At 38.1% G+C, this 16243-nt stretch overlaps 1 protein-coding gene and 1 long non-coding RNA gene across 8 annotated transcripts in view; one reads left to right on the top strand and one right to left on the bottom strand.

Annotated features, from left to right (window-relative positions):
• The window catches only part of SIL1 (SIL1 nucleotide exchange factor), a 397180-nt gene that overhangs the window by 279437 nt on the left and 101500 nt on the right, over positions 1-16243 (top strand). For 6 of the 7 annotated variants that reach the window (XM_077138607.1, XM_077138602.1, XM_077138604.1 and 3 more), the window contains one exon: positions 13859-14050. The exons of the other annotated variant lie outside the window; for it this stretch is intronic. In XM_077138607.1, coding sequence (XP_076994722.1) covers positions 13859-14050 — 192 coding nt within the window. The remainder of the gene's footprint in view (positions 1-13858; positions 14051-16243) is intronic. 7 annotated transcript variants of the gene reach the window in all.
• Positions 1-16243, bottom strand: part of LOC143665031 (uncharacterized) — an 82955-nt gene that overhangs the window by 50766 nt on the left and 15946 nt on the right. The window lies entirely within an intron of this gene.

The following is a 16243-nucleotide window of genomic DNA, read 5'->3' as shown; positions in this document are numbered from 1 at the left end:
GAGTACTTGAGAAAAAAGTGTATCTTGCTGTTGTGAGGTGTAATGTTCTATAAATGTCTGTTAAGTCTAGCTCATTTATTGTATTATTTAAATTCTCTGTTTCTTTATTGATCCTCTGTCTAGATGTTCTGTCCATTGATGAGAGTGGGGAATTGAAGTCTCCAACTATTATGTTAGATGTGTTTATTTCTCTTTTCAGTGTTTGCCACATGTATTTTGGAGCATTCTGGTTCAGTGCATAAATATTTATGATTATTATGTCTTCGTGCTGAATTGTTCCTTTTATTAGTACGTAGTATCCTTCTTTGTCTCTTTTAACTGTTTTACATTTGAAGTCTAATTTGTTGGATATTAGTATAGCTACTGCTGCTCTTTTCTGATTGTTATTTGCATGAACTATCTTTTCCCAAGCTTTCGCTTTCAACCTATGTTTATCTTTGGGTCTAAGATGTGTTTCCTGTAGACAGCATATAATGGGTCCTGTTTTTTAATCCATTCCGCCAGTCTGTGTCTTTTGATTAGGGTGTTTAATCCATTAACATTCAGTGTTATTATTGTATGGGTAGTACTTTCTTCTACCATTTTGTCTTTTGAATTTTACATGCCATATCTAATTTTCCTTCTTTTTACCTTTACTCGTAGTCTTCCTTTCTAAATGTAGAAAGGAAGACTACGAGTCTTCCTTTTGTCTTTTTTTTTTTGTCTTTTCATATCTGTCTCTAGTGCTCCCTTTAGTATTTCTTGTAGAGTTGATCTCTTGGTCACAAATTCTCTCAGTGATTTTTTGTCTGAAAAATGTTTTAATTTCTCCCTCATTTTTGAAGGACAGTTTTGCTGGGTATAGAATTCTTGGTTGGCAGTGTTTCTCTGTTAGTAATTTAAATATATCATCCCACTGTCTTCTTGCCTCCATGGTTTCTGCTTAGAAATATATGCATAATCTTACTGGGTTTCCCTTGTATGTGATGAATTGCTTTTCTCTTGCTGCTTTCAAAATTCTCTCTTTGTCTTTGACCTCTGACATTAGTAAGTGTCTTGGAGTACATCTGTTTGGATCTATTCTCTTTGGGATATGCTGCACTTCTTGGATCTGTAATTTTAAGTCTTTCATAAGAGTTGGAAATTTTCAGTGATAATTTCCTCCTTTAGTTTTTCTCCTCCTTTTCCCTTCTCTTCTCCTTCTGGGACACCCACAGTACGTATATTCATGCGCTTCATATTATCATTCAGTTCCCTGAGTCCCTGCTCATATTTTTCCATTTTTTTCCCTATAGTTTCTATTTTTTGTTGGATTTCAGATGATCCGTCCTCCAGTTCATTAATGCTATCTTCTGCCTCTCGAAGTCTACCATTGTAGGTTTCCGTTGTTTTTTTCATCTCTTCTACTGTGCCTTTCATTCCCATAAGTTCTGTAATTTGTTTTTTCAGACTTTCCATTTCTTCTTTTTGTTCATTCCTTGCCTTCTTTATATCCTCCCTTAATTCATTGATTTGGTTTTTAATGAGATTTTCCATTTCTGTTCGTATATTCTGAGTTAATTATTTCAGCTCCTGTATTTCATTTGAATTGTTGGTTTATTTCTTTGACTGGGCCATATCTTCAATTTTCCTAGTGTGATTTTTTATTTTTTGCTGGCGTTAGACATTTAATTACCTTAACTAATTTATTCTGGAGATTGCTTTCACTTCTTTTACGTAGGATTTTCTTGTTGGATGAATTTGTTGTGTATCTGTTCTTTGACATTCAATTCAGCTTTTTCTGGACCTCTAGCTTAGGTTTTGTTTAACAGAGGAGAATTTTTCAGTTCTTGTTTTCTTGTTTCTTGCCTGCTTGTATGGTGCCTTTCCCCGCCCCCCACCCTTTGGAGGGTCTACATAGGTATTATATACCCCAGTTGGATTTTCTCAGACCAAACTGGCCTCCTATCGGTGGAAAGAGTCTCCTGCGTCTGTTTTCCCTGAGGGTGAGACCCAGCAGGTTGAAAAAGTTTCCTATGAAGTCTCTGGGGTCTGTTTTTCTTATCCTGCCCAGTATGTGGTGCTTGTCTGCCTGCGGGTCCCATCAGTGTAAGATGATGTGGTACATTTAACTTTGGCAGACTCTCCCTGCTGGGGGCGTCGTGAAGACAGAGGGAAGATTATAGGCTGGTTTTAATGGCTTCAAATTACTAAGCTCTGGTGTTTGAATTCCTTGAGGGAGGGATTCCACCTTAGTTCGTCTTCATCCCTCCCCTGGAGAAGGCACAGGCTCCAGACAATCCCTCAAACGAGCTTGCTTCTGCCTATCTGGGGCAGTTGCAGCCTGATAAGTCCTACTGCTGTATCTAAAGGCAGTCTAGCCTTTATAGAAACACAGCCACAAAAACCTCTGTTTCTTTTCCTTCTTTCTTTTTCGGTCAGCCCAATGAGCGACCTCTGCTTTGACCAGGTTCACCTGAGCTGGGGTCCTATTTTTAGTAGTCAGATTTGTTAATTAATGCCACAATTGGTGTTCAGTTGAGTTCAGCCCCTGCTGCTGTTAAAGTCTCTTTCCTTTCCCCTCTTGGAAGCAGCTTGTGGGGGAGGGGCGCCCGCCACTGTGGCTTGGGGTACTCACAGTTCTGGGGAGGCTTGCAGCTGATCCAGACTGGGGTACGCTGTGTGTCCAGTCACTGATGTGGCCCCAGGAGCTGTTCTGTACTGTTTCTGGTTATTTAGTAGTTGTTCTGAAGGACGAACTAAAATGCGCACATTGCTAAACCACCATCTTGGCCCATAAATCCCAATTGATATCTTTTAACTGGTGAGTTTAGTCCATTAACATTCGGTTATTAATGTAAAGGCAGTTCTTGAATCTAACATCTCATTCTCTAAGTTTTTGTTTGTTAGATCTATATATTCTTTTCCCTCTATCTTTTTATTCTTTAATTTACCCTTATTGATACTCTTCAATTCTGTGCCTTCATCCATATCTCTCCCCTGCCTTTTTTTTCTTTTTTTCAGCTGATAGAACTCCCTTTAGAATTTCTTATAGGGCAAGTCTCTTGTTAACAAATTCTCTCAGCCTTTGTTTGTCTCAGAATATTTCAATATCTCTCTCAATTTTGAAGGACAGTTTGGTTAAATAAAAAGTTCTTGGCTGGAAGTCTTTCTCTTTTAGGATCTTAAATATATCATCCCCTTGCCTTCTTGCCTCCATGGTGCCTGCTGAATAGTGTGAACTCAGTCTTATATGGTTTCCTTTGTATGTAGTAAATCGCTTTTTTCTTGCTGCTTTCAGGACTTTCTTTTCACCTTCTAGGAAATCAGTGATTCTTAAATTTGTGTTCTTCGTGTTGTCTATCATTTTCCCCAAAATCCATTTTTCCCATCTTTCTCGCCATTTGTTTTTTGTACATTCTAGTTCAGTCATCCTATCTTCTAGCTCACTTACTCTTTCTTCTTTCTCTTCAAATTTGTTGTTGTGTGTCTCTCGTATATTTGGTCTACAGTATTTTTCATTTCTTTGAAATTTGCTATTTTAATTTATTTTAAGAAATTCTTCTTTATGTGTCTCCAGTGTTTCCTTGATATCCTTTATGTCATTATGTACATTCTTGATTAGTTTCAAATTCTGTGTCCACTGTTTTAATTTGATTATTTGTCTGGGCCATATCAGTCTGAATGTTCAGATACTTTGTGAGTTCCTATTGCATTTGGGGAATTTGTTTATCTCGATGAGTTTGTTTTGCAAGGTGATTTCCTTGACTTGTCGAAGGTTTTGTATTTGCTTGAGTTTGCACTGAAGGTCCTCTTTTGTTCTTGGTTTATCAATAATTGCTCAGGAAACCAAGGCCCTGATCTCATGGAGGGAATGATAGTCTACTTGAGGCTTCCTGACAGATGATGCTCTTGAGCCGCCTCTTCCCCCTCAGTCCCGCCTTTCCCCAGCTGTGGTGGCTGGCTGAACAAGATGGTGTGGGGCAGAGAGAAGAGTGGGGGTGCCGGCAAGGTGGCTGGTCCCGGAGGGTTGAGGGGGTCTTTTCGTTCCCTCAGAGAACTTGCCTGCCATGCCAGTGGGGAGGAGCCCCAGCCTCAGTGACTTTGGAGAGTAACAGTTCTTTGTGGGATCTTAACTGTTCCACTGCTCCAGACTGGTGTACTTTGTGTACCAATCTCTGAAGTTCCCTCAATAGTTGTTCCATGCAGTTCCTAGCTAGTAAGCTGCCCTAGAGGATGAACTAAATTCCATACCTCAGTACGCTGCCATCTTGCCCCACCTTCGTCTAATGTTTTTTTATTCTCTATTTTACTTATGTCCACTCTAATATGGAGCTTAGTCTTTTTTAAAAGAGGCTGATTCATTTCTTTCTTTCTTTTTTTTAAATTTTTGTTGATAAAACCAAACAACATACAAATTTGAACATTCTTAACATATGAACATTCCATACTTGGTGTGCAATCAATGGCTCACAATATCATCACATAGTTGTATATATTCATCACCATGATCATTTTTTAGAACATTTGCATCACTCCACTCCAAAAAAGGAAATAAAAAGAAAAAGGAAAAAACTCATATGTACCATACCCCTTACTCTTCCCTCTCATTGACCACTATTATTTCCCTTTACCCAATTTATTTAAACATTTGTTCTCCCTAATATTTGTTTATTTTTAATCCATATTTTTACTCATCTGTCCATACTGTAGATAAAAGGAGCATCAGAACAAGGTTTTCACAATCACACAGTCACACTACGAAAGGTATATCATTATACAATCATCTTCAAGAAACATGGCTACTGGAACACAGCTCTAAAGTTTCAGGCACTTCCTTCTAGCCTCTCTAATACTGCTTAAACTAAATAGGGGATATTTATATAATCCATAAAAATAACCTCCAGAGTAACCTCTTGGCTCTGTTTGAAATCTCTCAGCCACTGATACTTTATTTTGTCACATTTCTCTCTTCCCCCCTTTCAGTTGAGAAGGTGTTCTCAATCCTTTGATGCTGAATCCCAGCTCATTCTAGGATTTCTATCCCACATTGCCAGGGGGAGTTACACATCTAGAGAGGGGGAGGGCACTGAATTTGCTTGCCATGTTCGCTAAGAAATAGGCCACATCTGAGCAACAAAAGACATTTTCTGGGGATGACTCCTGATTTTTTTTTTGGCACAGACAGGCTCCCGGAATTGAACCCGAGTCTCTGACCTGGCAGGCAGAGCTCTGCCACTGAGCCACCATTGCCTGCTCCTTAGGCCTAATTTTAAGTAGGCTTAGCCTGCTTTTTGTGGGGGTAACTTTCATATGAGCAAACCCCAAGATTGAGGGGTTGGCCTGTTGATTTGGTTGTCCTCACTTCTTGTGAGAATATCAGCCTTTCCCTAAATGGGTAAGTTGAATTTTTCCCTTTTCATCATACCCTCAAGGGGACTTTTTCATTCACTGATCAAATCACTCTGGGATTTATCTTTGGTTGGTATTTTTGTGGAGTGGTTGGAACGTTGGATAGAATTTTGCTTTTTATAAATATTTGTGTCTTTTAATTTTTCTTAGATGATAGAGGCACAAACCACTGTGACCTTTCACACTTATTTTAAGCACTATCTTCTAAAGTTGGGAAAAAAGGGAATGTCACATGCATGATATATCCAATTAAAGACCTTTAATCACCTCCAACACAAGTCTGTTTTTATGGAGTGAGGAGGGATTCAGAGGAAATTACCTAAGTTTTACCCATTTCATACAGTTGTACAAATTATACACCTGTGGTTAGATTGACAGTGATAATAGCGAATTAATTTTTATCAGCAATTTTTGCTCCCTATCTGTAGCTCTTTACTTTTAGTTTTCTATGTCTTGGTTTCTGTAGAATATGCTGGGTTGGACAGGGCAAGGTTAAGATATTCTATGATTGTGAAAGGTAGGAAACCAGGATGTGGCTTATTGCGTCTCAGACCTCTACTACTGTCCCATGTGAGATTAGAGATTGAAGGTGGATTTGTGTTTCTTTCCCTGTCTTCAGTGATTGTAACAGGAAGACTTTTCATTCTTCCTGAATATCAGAAGTCATACTTGAATAAGTAAAGTTTGGAAAATTTGAGTGTGTTTTTGGAGAACAGGATTATTTAGGTAGACTGTGATGGCTGTCTTCTCTGGACATTTTAGAAGGTGTCAGGATTTTGATAGTACATACTAAACAAGGCTATAAGTCTGGGAGCAGCAGTTCTTTTTTTTAATTTTTTTTACTATTAATTAAAAAATTAAAAAAAATACGACAAGAAAGAAGCACAAACATTCTTAACATATGATCATTCTGTTATACATATATAATCAGTAATTCCCAATATCATCGCATAGTTGCATATTCATCATCATGATCTTTTCTTAGAACATTTGCATCAATTCAGAAAAAGAAATAAAAAGACAACAGAAAAAATTCATACATACCATACCCTTACCCCTCCCTTTCATTGATCACTAGCATTTCAATCTAAGTTTATTTTAACATTTGTTCCCCTTATTATTTATTTATTTATTTTTTTTTTATTAATTAAAAAAAGAATTAACAAAACAATTAGAAATCATTCCAATCTACATGTACAATCAGTAATTCTTAATAACATCACATAGTTGCATATTCATCATTTCTTAGTACATTTGCATCGATTCAGAAAAAGAAACAAAAAGACAACAGAATAAGAATTAAAACAATAATAGAAAGAAAAAAAAACAAAAAAAACAAAGACAAAAAACCTATACCTCACATGCAGCTTCATTCAGTGTTCCAACATAATTGCATTACAATTGGGTAGTATTGTGCTGTCCATTTCTGAGTCTCCACATCCAGTCCCGTTGCACAGTCTGTATCCCTTCATCTCCAATTATCCCTTCTCTTTTTTTTTTTTTTAATTAACGGAAAAAAAGAAATTAACCCAACATTTAGAGATCATACCATTCTACACATGCAATCATTAATTCTTAAGATCATCACATAGCTGCATGATCATCATTTCTTAGTACATTTGCATTGGTTTAGAAGAACTAGCAACATAACCGAAAAAGATATAGAATGTTAATATAGAGAAAAAAATAAAAGTAATAATAGTAAAATCAAAACAAAACAACACAAAACAAAACAAAAACCTATAGCTCAGATGCAGCTTCATTCAGTGTTTTAACATGATTACTTTACAATTAGGTATTATTGTGCTGTCTATTTTTGAGTTTTTGTATCTAGTCCTGTTGCACAGTCTGTATCCCTTCAGCTTCAATTACCCATTGTCTTACCCTGTTTCTAACTCCTGCTGAACTCTGTTACCAATGACATATTTCAAGTTTATTCTCGAATGTCCGTTCACATCAGTGGGACCATACAGTATTTGTCCTTTAGTTTTTGGCTGGATTCACTCAGCATAATATTCTCTAGGTCCATCCATGTTATTACATGGTTCATAAGTTTATCTTGTCTTAAAGCTGCATAATATTCCATCGTATGTATATACCACAGTTTGTTTAGCCACTCTTCTGTTGATGGAGATTTTGGCTGTTTCCATCTCTTTGCAATTGTAAATAATGCTGCTATAAACATTGGTGTGCAAATGTCCGTTTGTGTCTTTGCCCTTAAGTCCTTTGAGTAGATACCTAGCAATGGTATTGCTGGGTCGTATGGCAATTCTATATTCAGCTTTTTGAGGAACCGCCAAACTGCCTTCCACAGTGGTTGCACCCTTTGACATTCCCACCAACAGTGGATAAGTGTGCCTCTTTCTCCGCATCCTCTCCAGCACTTGTCATTTTCTGTTTTGTTGATAATGGCCATTCTGGTGGGTGTGAGATGATATCTCATTGTGGTTTTGATTTGCATTTCTCTAATGGCCAGGGACATTGAGCATCTCTTCATGTGCCTCTTGGCCATCCGTATTTCCTCTTCTGAGAGGTGTCTGTTCAAGTCTTTTTCCCATTTTGTAATTGGGTTGGCTGTCTTTTTGTTGTTGAGATGAACAATCTCTTTATAAATTCTGGATACTAGACTTTTATCTGATATATCATTTCCAAATATTGTCTCCCATTGTGAAGGCTGTCTTTCTACTTTCTTGATGAAGTTCTTTGATGCACAAAAGTGTTTAATTTTGAGGAGTTCCCATTTATTTATTTCCTTCTTCAGTGCTCTTGCTTTAGGTTTAAGGTCCATAAAACCGCCTCCAGTTGTAAGATCCATAAGATATCTCCCAACATTTTCCTCTAACTGTTTTATGGTCTTAGACCTAATGTTTAGATCTTTGATCCATTTTGAGTTAACTTTTGTATAGGGTGTGAGAGATGGGTCTTCTTTCATTCTTTTGCATATGGATATCCAGTTCTCTAGGCACCATTTATTGAAGAGACTGCTCTGTCCCAGGAGAGTTGGCTTGACTGCCTTATCAAAGATCAAATGTCCATAGATGAGAGGGTCTATATCTGAGCACTCTATTCTATTCCATTGGTCGATATATCTATCTTTATGCCAATACCATGCTGTTTTGACCACTGTGGCTTCATAATATGCCTTAAAGTCAGGCAGCGCGAGGCCTCCAGCTTCGTTTTTTTTCCTCAAGATGTTTTTAGCAATTCGGGGCACCCTGCCCTTCCAGATAAATTTGCTTATTGGTTTTTCTATTTCTGAAAAATAAGTTGTTGGGATTTTGATTGGTATTGCATTGAATCTGTAAATCAATTTAGGTAGGATTGACATCTTAACTATATTTAGTCTTCCAATCCATGAACACGGTATGCCCTTCCATCTATTTAGGTCTTCTGTGATTTCTTTTAGCAGTTTTTTGTAGTTTTCTTTATATAGGTTTTTTGTCTCTTTAGTTAAATTTATTCCTAGGTATTTTATTCTTTTAGTTGCAATTGTAAATGAGATTCGTTTCTTGATTTCCCCCTCAGCTTGTTCCTTACTAGTGTATAGAAATGCTACAGATTTTTGAATGTTGATCTTGTAACCTGCTACTTTGCTGTACTCATTTATTAGCTCTAGTAGTTTTGTTGTGGATTTTTCCGGGTTTTCGACGTATAGTATCATATCGTCTGCAAACAGTGATAGTTTTACTTCTTCCTTTCCAATTTTGATGCCTTGTATTTCTTTTTCTTGTCTAATTGCTCTGGCTAGAACCTCCAACACAATGTTGAATAATAGTGGTGATAGTGGACATCCTTGTCTTGTTCCTGATCTTAGGGGGAAAGTTTTCAATTTTTCCCCATTGAGGATGATATTAGCTGTGGGTTTTTCATATATTCCCTCTATCATTTTAAGGAAGTTCCCTTGTATTCCTATCTTTTGAAGTGTTTTCAACAGGAAAGGATGTTGAATCTTGTCGAATGCCTTCTCTGCATCAATTGAGATGATCATGTGATTTTTCTGCTTTGATTTGTTGATATGGTGTATTACATTAATTGATTTTCTTATGTTGAACCATCCTTGCATACCTGGGATGAATCCTACTTGGTCATGATGTATAATTCTTTTAATGTGTTGTTGGATACGATTTGCTAGAATTTTATTGAGGATTTTTGCATCTGTATTCATTAGAGAGATTGGTCTGTAGTTTTCTTTTTTTGTAATATCTTTGCCTGGTTTTGGTATGAGGGTGATGTTGGCTTCATAGAATGAATTAGGTAGTTTTCCCTCCATTTCGATTTTTTTGAAGAGTTTGAGGAGAATTGGTACTAATTCTTTCTGGAACGTGTGGTAGAATTCACATGTGAAGCCATCTGGTCCTGGACTTTTCTTTTTAGGAAGCTTTTGAATGACTAATTCAATTTCTTTACTCGTGATTGGTTTGTTGAGGTCATCTATGTCTTCTTGAGTCAAAGTTGGTTGTTCATGTCTTTCCAGGAACCCGTCCATTTCCTCTAAATTGTTGTATTTATTAGTGTAAAGTTGTTCATAGTATCCTGTTATTACCTCCTTTATTTCTGTGAGGTCAGTAGTTATGTCTCCTCTTCCATTTCTGATCTTATTTATTTGCATCCTCTCTCTTCTTCTTTTTGTCAATCTTGCTAAGGGCCCATCAATCTTATTGATTTTCTCATAGAACCAACTTCTGGCCTTATTGATTTTCTCTATTGTTTTCATGTTTTCAATTTCATTTATTTGTGCTCTAATCTTTGTTATTTCTTTCCTTTTGCTTGCTTTGGGGTTAGCTTGCTGTTCTTTCTCCAGTTCTTCCAAATGGATAGTTAATTCCTGAATTTTGCCTTTTCTTCTTTTCTGATATAGGCATTTAGAGCAATAAATTTCCCTCTTAGCACTGCCTTTGCTGCGTCCCATAAGTTTTGATATGTTGTGTTTTCATTTTCATTCGCCTCGAGGTATTTGCTAATTTCTCTTGCAATTTCTTCTTTGACCCAGTCGTTGTTTAGGAGTGTGTTGTTGAGCCTCCACGTATTTGTGAATTTTCTGGCACTCTGCCTATTATTGATTTCCAACATCATTCCTTTATGGTCCGAGAAAGTGTTGTGTAAGATTTCAATCTTTTTAAATTTGTTAAGACTTGCTTTGTGACCCAGCATATGGTCTATCTTTGAGAATGATCCATGAGCACTTGAGAAAAAGGTGTATCCTGCTGTTGTGGGATGTAATGTCCTATAAATGTCTATTAAGTCTAGTTCATTTATAGTAATATTCAGATTCTCTATTTCTTTGTTGATCCTCTGTCTAGATGTTCTGTCCCTTGATGAGAGTGGTGAGTTGAAGTCTCCAACTATTATGGTATATGAGTCTATTTCCCTTTTCAGTGTTTGCAGTATATTCCTCACGTATTTTGGGGCATTCTGATTCGGTGCGTAAATATTTATGATTGTTATGTCTTCTTGTTTAATTGTTCCTTTTATTAGTATATAGTGTCCTTCTTTGTCTCTTTTAACTGTTTTACATTTGAAGTCTAACTTGTTGGATATTAGTATAGCCACTCCTGCTCTTTTCTGGTTGTTATTTGCATGAAATATCTTTTCCCAACCTTTCACTTTCAACCTATGTTTATCTTTGGGTCTAAGATGTGTTTCCTGTAGACAGCATATAGAAGGATCCTGTTTTTTAATCCATTCTGCCAATCTATGTCTTTTGATTGGGGAATTCAGTCCATTGACATTTAGTGTTATTACTGTTTGGATAATATTTTCCTCTGCCATTTTGCCTTTTGTATTATATATATCATATCTGATTTTCCTTCTTTCTACACTCTTTTCCATATCTCTCTCTTCTGTCTTTTTGTATCTCACTCTAGTGCTCCCTTTAGTATTTCTTGCAGAGCTGGTCTCTTGGTCACAAATTCTTTCAGTGACTTTTTGTCTGAGAATGTTTTAATTTCTCCCTCATTTTTGAAGGATAATTTTGCTGGATATAGGAGTCTTGGTTGGCAGTTTTTCTCTTTTAGTATTTTAAATATATCATCCCACTGTCTTCTAGCCTCCATGGTTTCTGCTGAGAAATCTACACATAGTCTTATTGGGTTTCCCTTGTATGTAATGGATTGTTTTTCTCTTGCTGCTTTCAAGATCTTCTCTTTCTCTTTGACCTCTGACATTCTAACTAGTAAGTGTCTTGGAGAACGCCTATTTGGGTCTAATCTCTTTGGGGTGCACTGCACTTCTTGGATCTGTAATTTTAGGTCTTTCATAAGAGTTGGGAAATTTTCAGTGAAAATTTCTTCCATTAGTTTTTCTCCTCCTTTTCCCTTCTCTTCTCCTTCTGGGACATCCACAACACGTATATTTGTGCGGTTCATATTGTCCTTGAGTTCCCTGATACCCTGTTCAAATTTTTCCATTCTTTTCCCTATAGTTTCTGTTTCTTTTTGGAATTCAGATGTTCCATCCTCCAAATCACTAATTCTATCTTCTGTCTCTTTAAATCTATCATTGTAGCTATCCATTATTTTTTCTATGTTTGCTACTTTATCCTTCACTTCCATAAGTTCTGCGATTTGTTTTTTCAGTTTTTCTATTTCTTCTTTATGTTCAGCCCATGTCCTCTTCATGTCCTCCCTCAATTTACGATTTCATTTTTGAAGAGGTTTTCCATTTCTGTTCGTATATTCAGCATTAGTTGTCTCAGCTCTTGTGTCTCATTTGAGCTATTGGTTTGTTCCTTTGACTGAGCCATATTCTCAATCTTTTGAGCGTGGACAGTTATCTTCTGCTGCTGGCGTCTGGGCATTTATTCAGATTTCTCTTGGTGTTGGACCCAGCAAGGTTGTAATATTTTTCTGTGAAATCTCTGGGTTCTGTTTTTCTTATCCTGCCCAGTAGGTGGCGCTCGTGGCACACGTTTGTCTGCGGGTCCCACCAGTAAACGGTGCTGTGGGACCTTAAACTTTGGAAAACTCTTGCCGTCCTGGGGGTTCGCTAGCCAAAGCGGCTTGAGCCGGCCCGCGGTCTGAACGCAGGGAGGGTTGCTGGTCGCTGCAGCCAGGGAAAGAGCCCGTCCGAATTTCCTAGTCGGCCCTGGGCAACAAGCGTGGCGGGAGGGCGCCAGCGGCAGCGGCCCGCCCGAAAGAGTGCACGTTCCCCGGGAGTCACGGGTTTGGAAGGGGCCTCCCCCACCCGTCACCGTTCTCCGCGGGCTGGGGATTTCCTATCCAATTCTCTCAGTTGGTCCGGGGGCTGCGCGTGGTGTGGGCGCCAGTCGCCTTGGTTTCAGGGGACCGCCTCTCCAATTCTCCCAGCCGGCCCGGGAAGGGGGAAGGGAGTAACTCCGGCCGCTTCCCGCCCCGCCCGGTAAGGCCCGCGCGCCTCGGCGATCTCACCCGAGCTGCTTCTCTCAGCCAGCCAGCCGTTCCAGGATGGGGTACGCTGTCTTTTTTATCTCTGTTGTGGCTTTGGGCGCTTTCTGTATCGTTTCTACTCCCCTAGTAGGTGTCCTGGAGAAGAAACTAAGATCCACGCGTCTTACTAAGCCGCCATCTTCTTATTATTTATTTTTATTCCATATGTTTTACTCATCTGTTGATAAGGTAGATAAAAGGAGCATCAGACATAAGGTTTTTGCAATCACACAGTCACATTGTAAAAGCTATATCATTATACAATCATCTTCAAGAAACGTGCCTACTAGAACACAGCTCTACATTTTCAGGCAGTTCCTTCCAGCCTCTCCATTACATCTTGACTAGCAAGGTGATATCTTTTTTTTTTTTAATTAAAAAAAAATTAACTAACACAACATTTAGAAATCATTCCATTCTACATATGCAATCAGTAATTCTTAATATCATCACATAGATGTATGATCATCATTTCTTAGTACATTTGCATCGATTTAAAAAAAGAAATAGCAAGACAACAGAAAAAGAAATAAAATGATAATATAGAGAAAAAAATAAAAATAAAAAATAAAAAAAATATATATAAAAAACAGAACACACAAACAAAAAAAAACTATAGCTCAGATGCAGCTTCATTCAGTGTTTTAACATAATTACATTGCAATTAGGTAGTATTGTGCTGTCCATTTTTGAGTTTTTGTATCTAGTCCTGTTGCACAGTCTGGTGATATCTTTTTAATGCGTAAGAATAACCTCCAGGATAACCTCTCGGCTCTGTTTAGAATCTCTCAGCCATTGACACTTTATTTTGTCTCATTTCGCTCTTCCCCCTTTTGGTGGAGAAGCTTTTCTCAACCCCTTAATGTTGAATCTCAGTTCATTCTATGATTTCTGTCCTGCGTTGCCAGGAAGGTCCACACCCCTTGGTGTCATGTCCCACATAGACAGAGGGAGGGCAGTGAGTTTGCTTATTGTGTTGGCTGGAGAGCAGCAGTTCTTTGAGTATAGGCAACCATGGTAGACCACAGAAGTCTCGCAAGATGTGTCCAGTTGATTTGTTTAATGATCTGTATTACTCTCCTTAGGCAAGGCAGGCGGAGGTAAAGCGCCTTTTCCGCCCCATTGAGGAGCTGAAGAAGGACTTTGATGAGCTGAATGTCGTCATTGAGACTGACATGCAGATTATGGTACGGCTGATCAACAAGTTCAATAGTTCCAGTTCTAGCCTGGAAGAAAAGATTGCTGCACTCTTTGATCTTGAATATTATGTCCATCAGGTACTGTATTTCTTTTTGTCCATCACTCTGACTTTTAATAACAGTTCCCAAAATATATCTGCCCCACCCCAAGCCCTAAGAAAATGAATTAGCATCTTTACTTAACTTTTCAGAGCATAGGGTATTGATAGTCTAGGTAAATATCTATTGTAGTCAGATACATTCTTAGAGCCCAGAGCCATCCCCTTTCTGTTGTGTTACCTGCTTTATTTTTTGAACAGAGCTAATATTCTGCATGGAGAAACAGACACGTGAATAACTATATTATGAGATAATTTAAGGTGGTGGTAAGGGTTTCAGAGGGTGAAGTAGGAATATATAAGAGGGGAAATTATGCTGGTCAGGGGCATTAAGGAAGGCTTCTCTGAGAATGTGACGCTTAGGCTGAGCATTAAAGGAAGATTTGGTATTCACTAGGTGAAGAAGGAGGTTTGTGGCAGGGGATGGCAAGCTGTGGTCTATGAGCTAGGTGTAGCCTACTACTACCTGCCTTCATAAGTAAAGTTTTTTTAGAACACAGCCATGCCCATTTGTTTACATATATTTAATGGCTGTTTTCCTGCTACACTGGCAGTTAAGTAGTTGAGACAGAGACCATACAGCAAAAAGGCAAAAAGAAAAAAAAATTAATCAGGCCCTTTAGAAAAACTTTTCCAACCCTTAGATTAGAACATTTTAGACAGAGGAAATAACATGTGTAAAAATTCTGAGCCAGAGAAGAATTGCATGAGATTGAAGACCTGGAATAGATTTGAGTAACTGGAGCACAGTGACAGTGGGTGGGGTAGCATGGATAAAGAGAAAAAATTAGAGTCAGAGATTTGGGATTGTAGAGATCATGCTGTTTGTGATTTTAGTTTTGATCCTAAGAACCGTTGGAGAGTGTGTAGTAGCGAGGTGACTGATCAGATTTATGATATAATCTTTATAGCTCATATTTATTGAGCACTGTTGGCTATCAGTGCAAGTGCTTTGTAACATTATTTCATTGACTCCTACAACGGTCCTATGAATAGACACTACACTATTAATTCCATTTTTTTTTTAATTTTAACTTTTTTTATTGTATAGTATAACATATATACAAAGCAAAAAAATAAGAAGGCAATAGTTTTCAAAGCACACTTCAACAAGTAGTTACAGAACAGATCTCAGAGTTTGTCATGGGCTACCATATGATCCTCTCATATTTTTCCTTCTATCTGCTCCATAATATAGGAGGATAGAGGGCTTAAATATTTTTTCCATCATCACAATTGACTTTTTTCCTTCCCTTTTTGTGAAAAAATAGCATATATACAAAAAAGCTATAAATTTCAAAGCACAGCACCACAATTGGTTATAGAATGTATTTCGGAGTTTGACATTGGTTACAATTCCACAATTTTAGGTGTTTGCTTCCGCTGTTCTAAAATACTGGAGACTAAAAGAAATAGCAATTTAATGATTCAGCATTCATGTTCATGTGTTAAATCTTATCTTCTTTGTATAACTCCACTATCAGCTTTGATCTTTCCATCCCTTTCTTTAGGGATGTTTGGACTATGGCAATTTGAAATTTTTGATATTGAAAGGGTCTGTCACTAATATGGGGTAGGGAGATGGAACTATCTGATGTTCTGGAGAGGCTAGGCTAGGTTTCAGGACTTATCTGGACCAGGGACTCATCTGGAGTTTGTAGGTTTCTGGAAAGTTACTCTAGTGCACAGAACCCTTGTGTAATCTTATATATTGCCCTAGGTGTTCTTTAGGATTGGCTAGAGTGGTCCTGGTTGGGGGTTGGCAGGTTATGATAGGTAGGAAGGTCTAATTGAAGCTTGCGAGTAACCTCCCAAGTAGCCTCTCGACTCTATTTGAACTCTTCTCTGCCACTGGTACTTTATGAATTATACTTCTTTTCCCCTTTTTGGTCAGGATGGAATTGTTGATTCCACAGTACCAGGTCTGTATTCATCCCTGGGAGTCCTCTCCCATGTCACCAGGGCTACTTTCACCCCTGAACATTATGTCCCACGTAGAGGGGAGGGCAATGATTTCACTTGCAGAGTTGGGCTTAGAGAGACTAAGGCCACTTCTGAGCAACAACAGAGGTCCCCCAGAAGTAACTTTTAGGCATACCTATAGGTAGTCTGAGCTTCTCAGTTACCTACGTAAGCTTCATAAGAGTAAGCCTCATGATTAAGGGCATGGCCT

Source organism: Tamandua tetradactyla, chromosome 20 (genome assembly GCF_023851605.1).
Source record: "Tamandua tetradactyla isolate mTamTet1 chromosome 20, mTamTet1.pri, whole genome shotgun sequence".
NCBI classification, from domain to species: domain Eukaryota; kingdom Metazoa; phylum Chordata; class Mammalia; order Pilosa; family Myrmecophagidae; genus Tamandua; species Tamandua tetradactyla.
The sequence above is the reverse complement of the archived record's forward strand: the minus strand, read 5'-3'. Positions and strand labels throughout refer to the sequence as shown.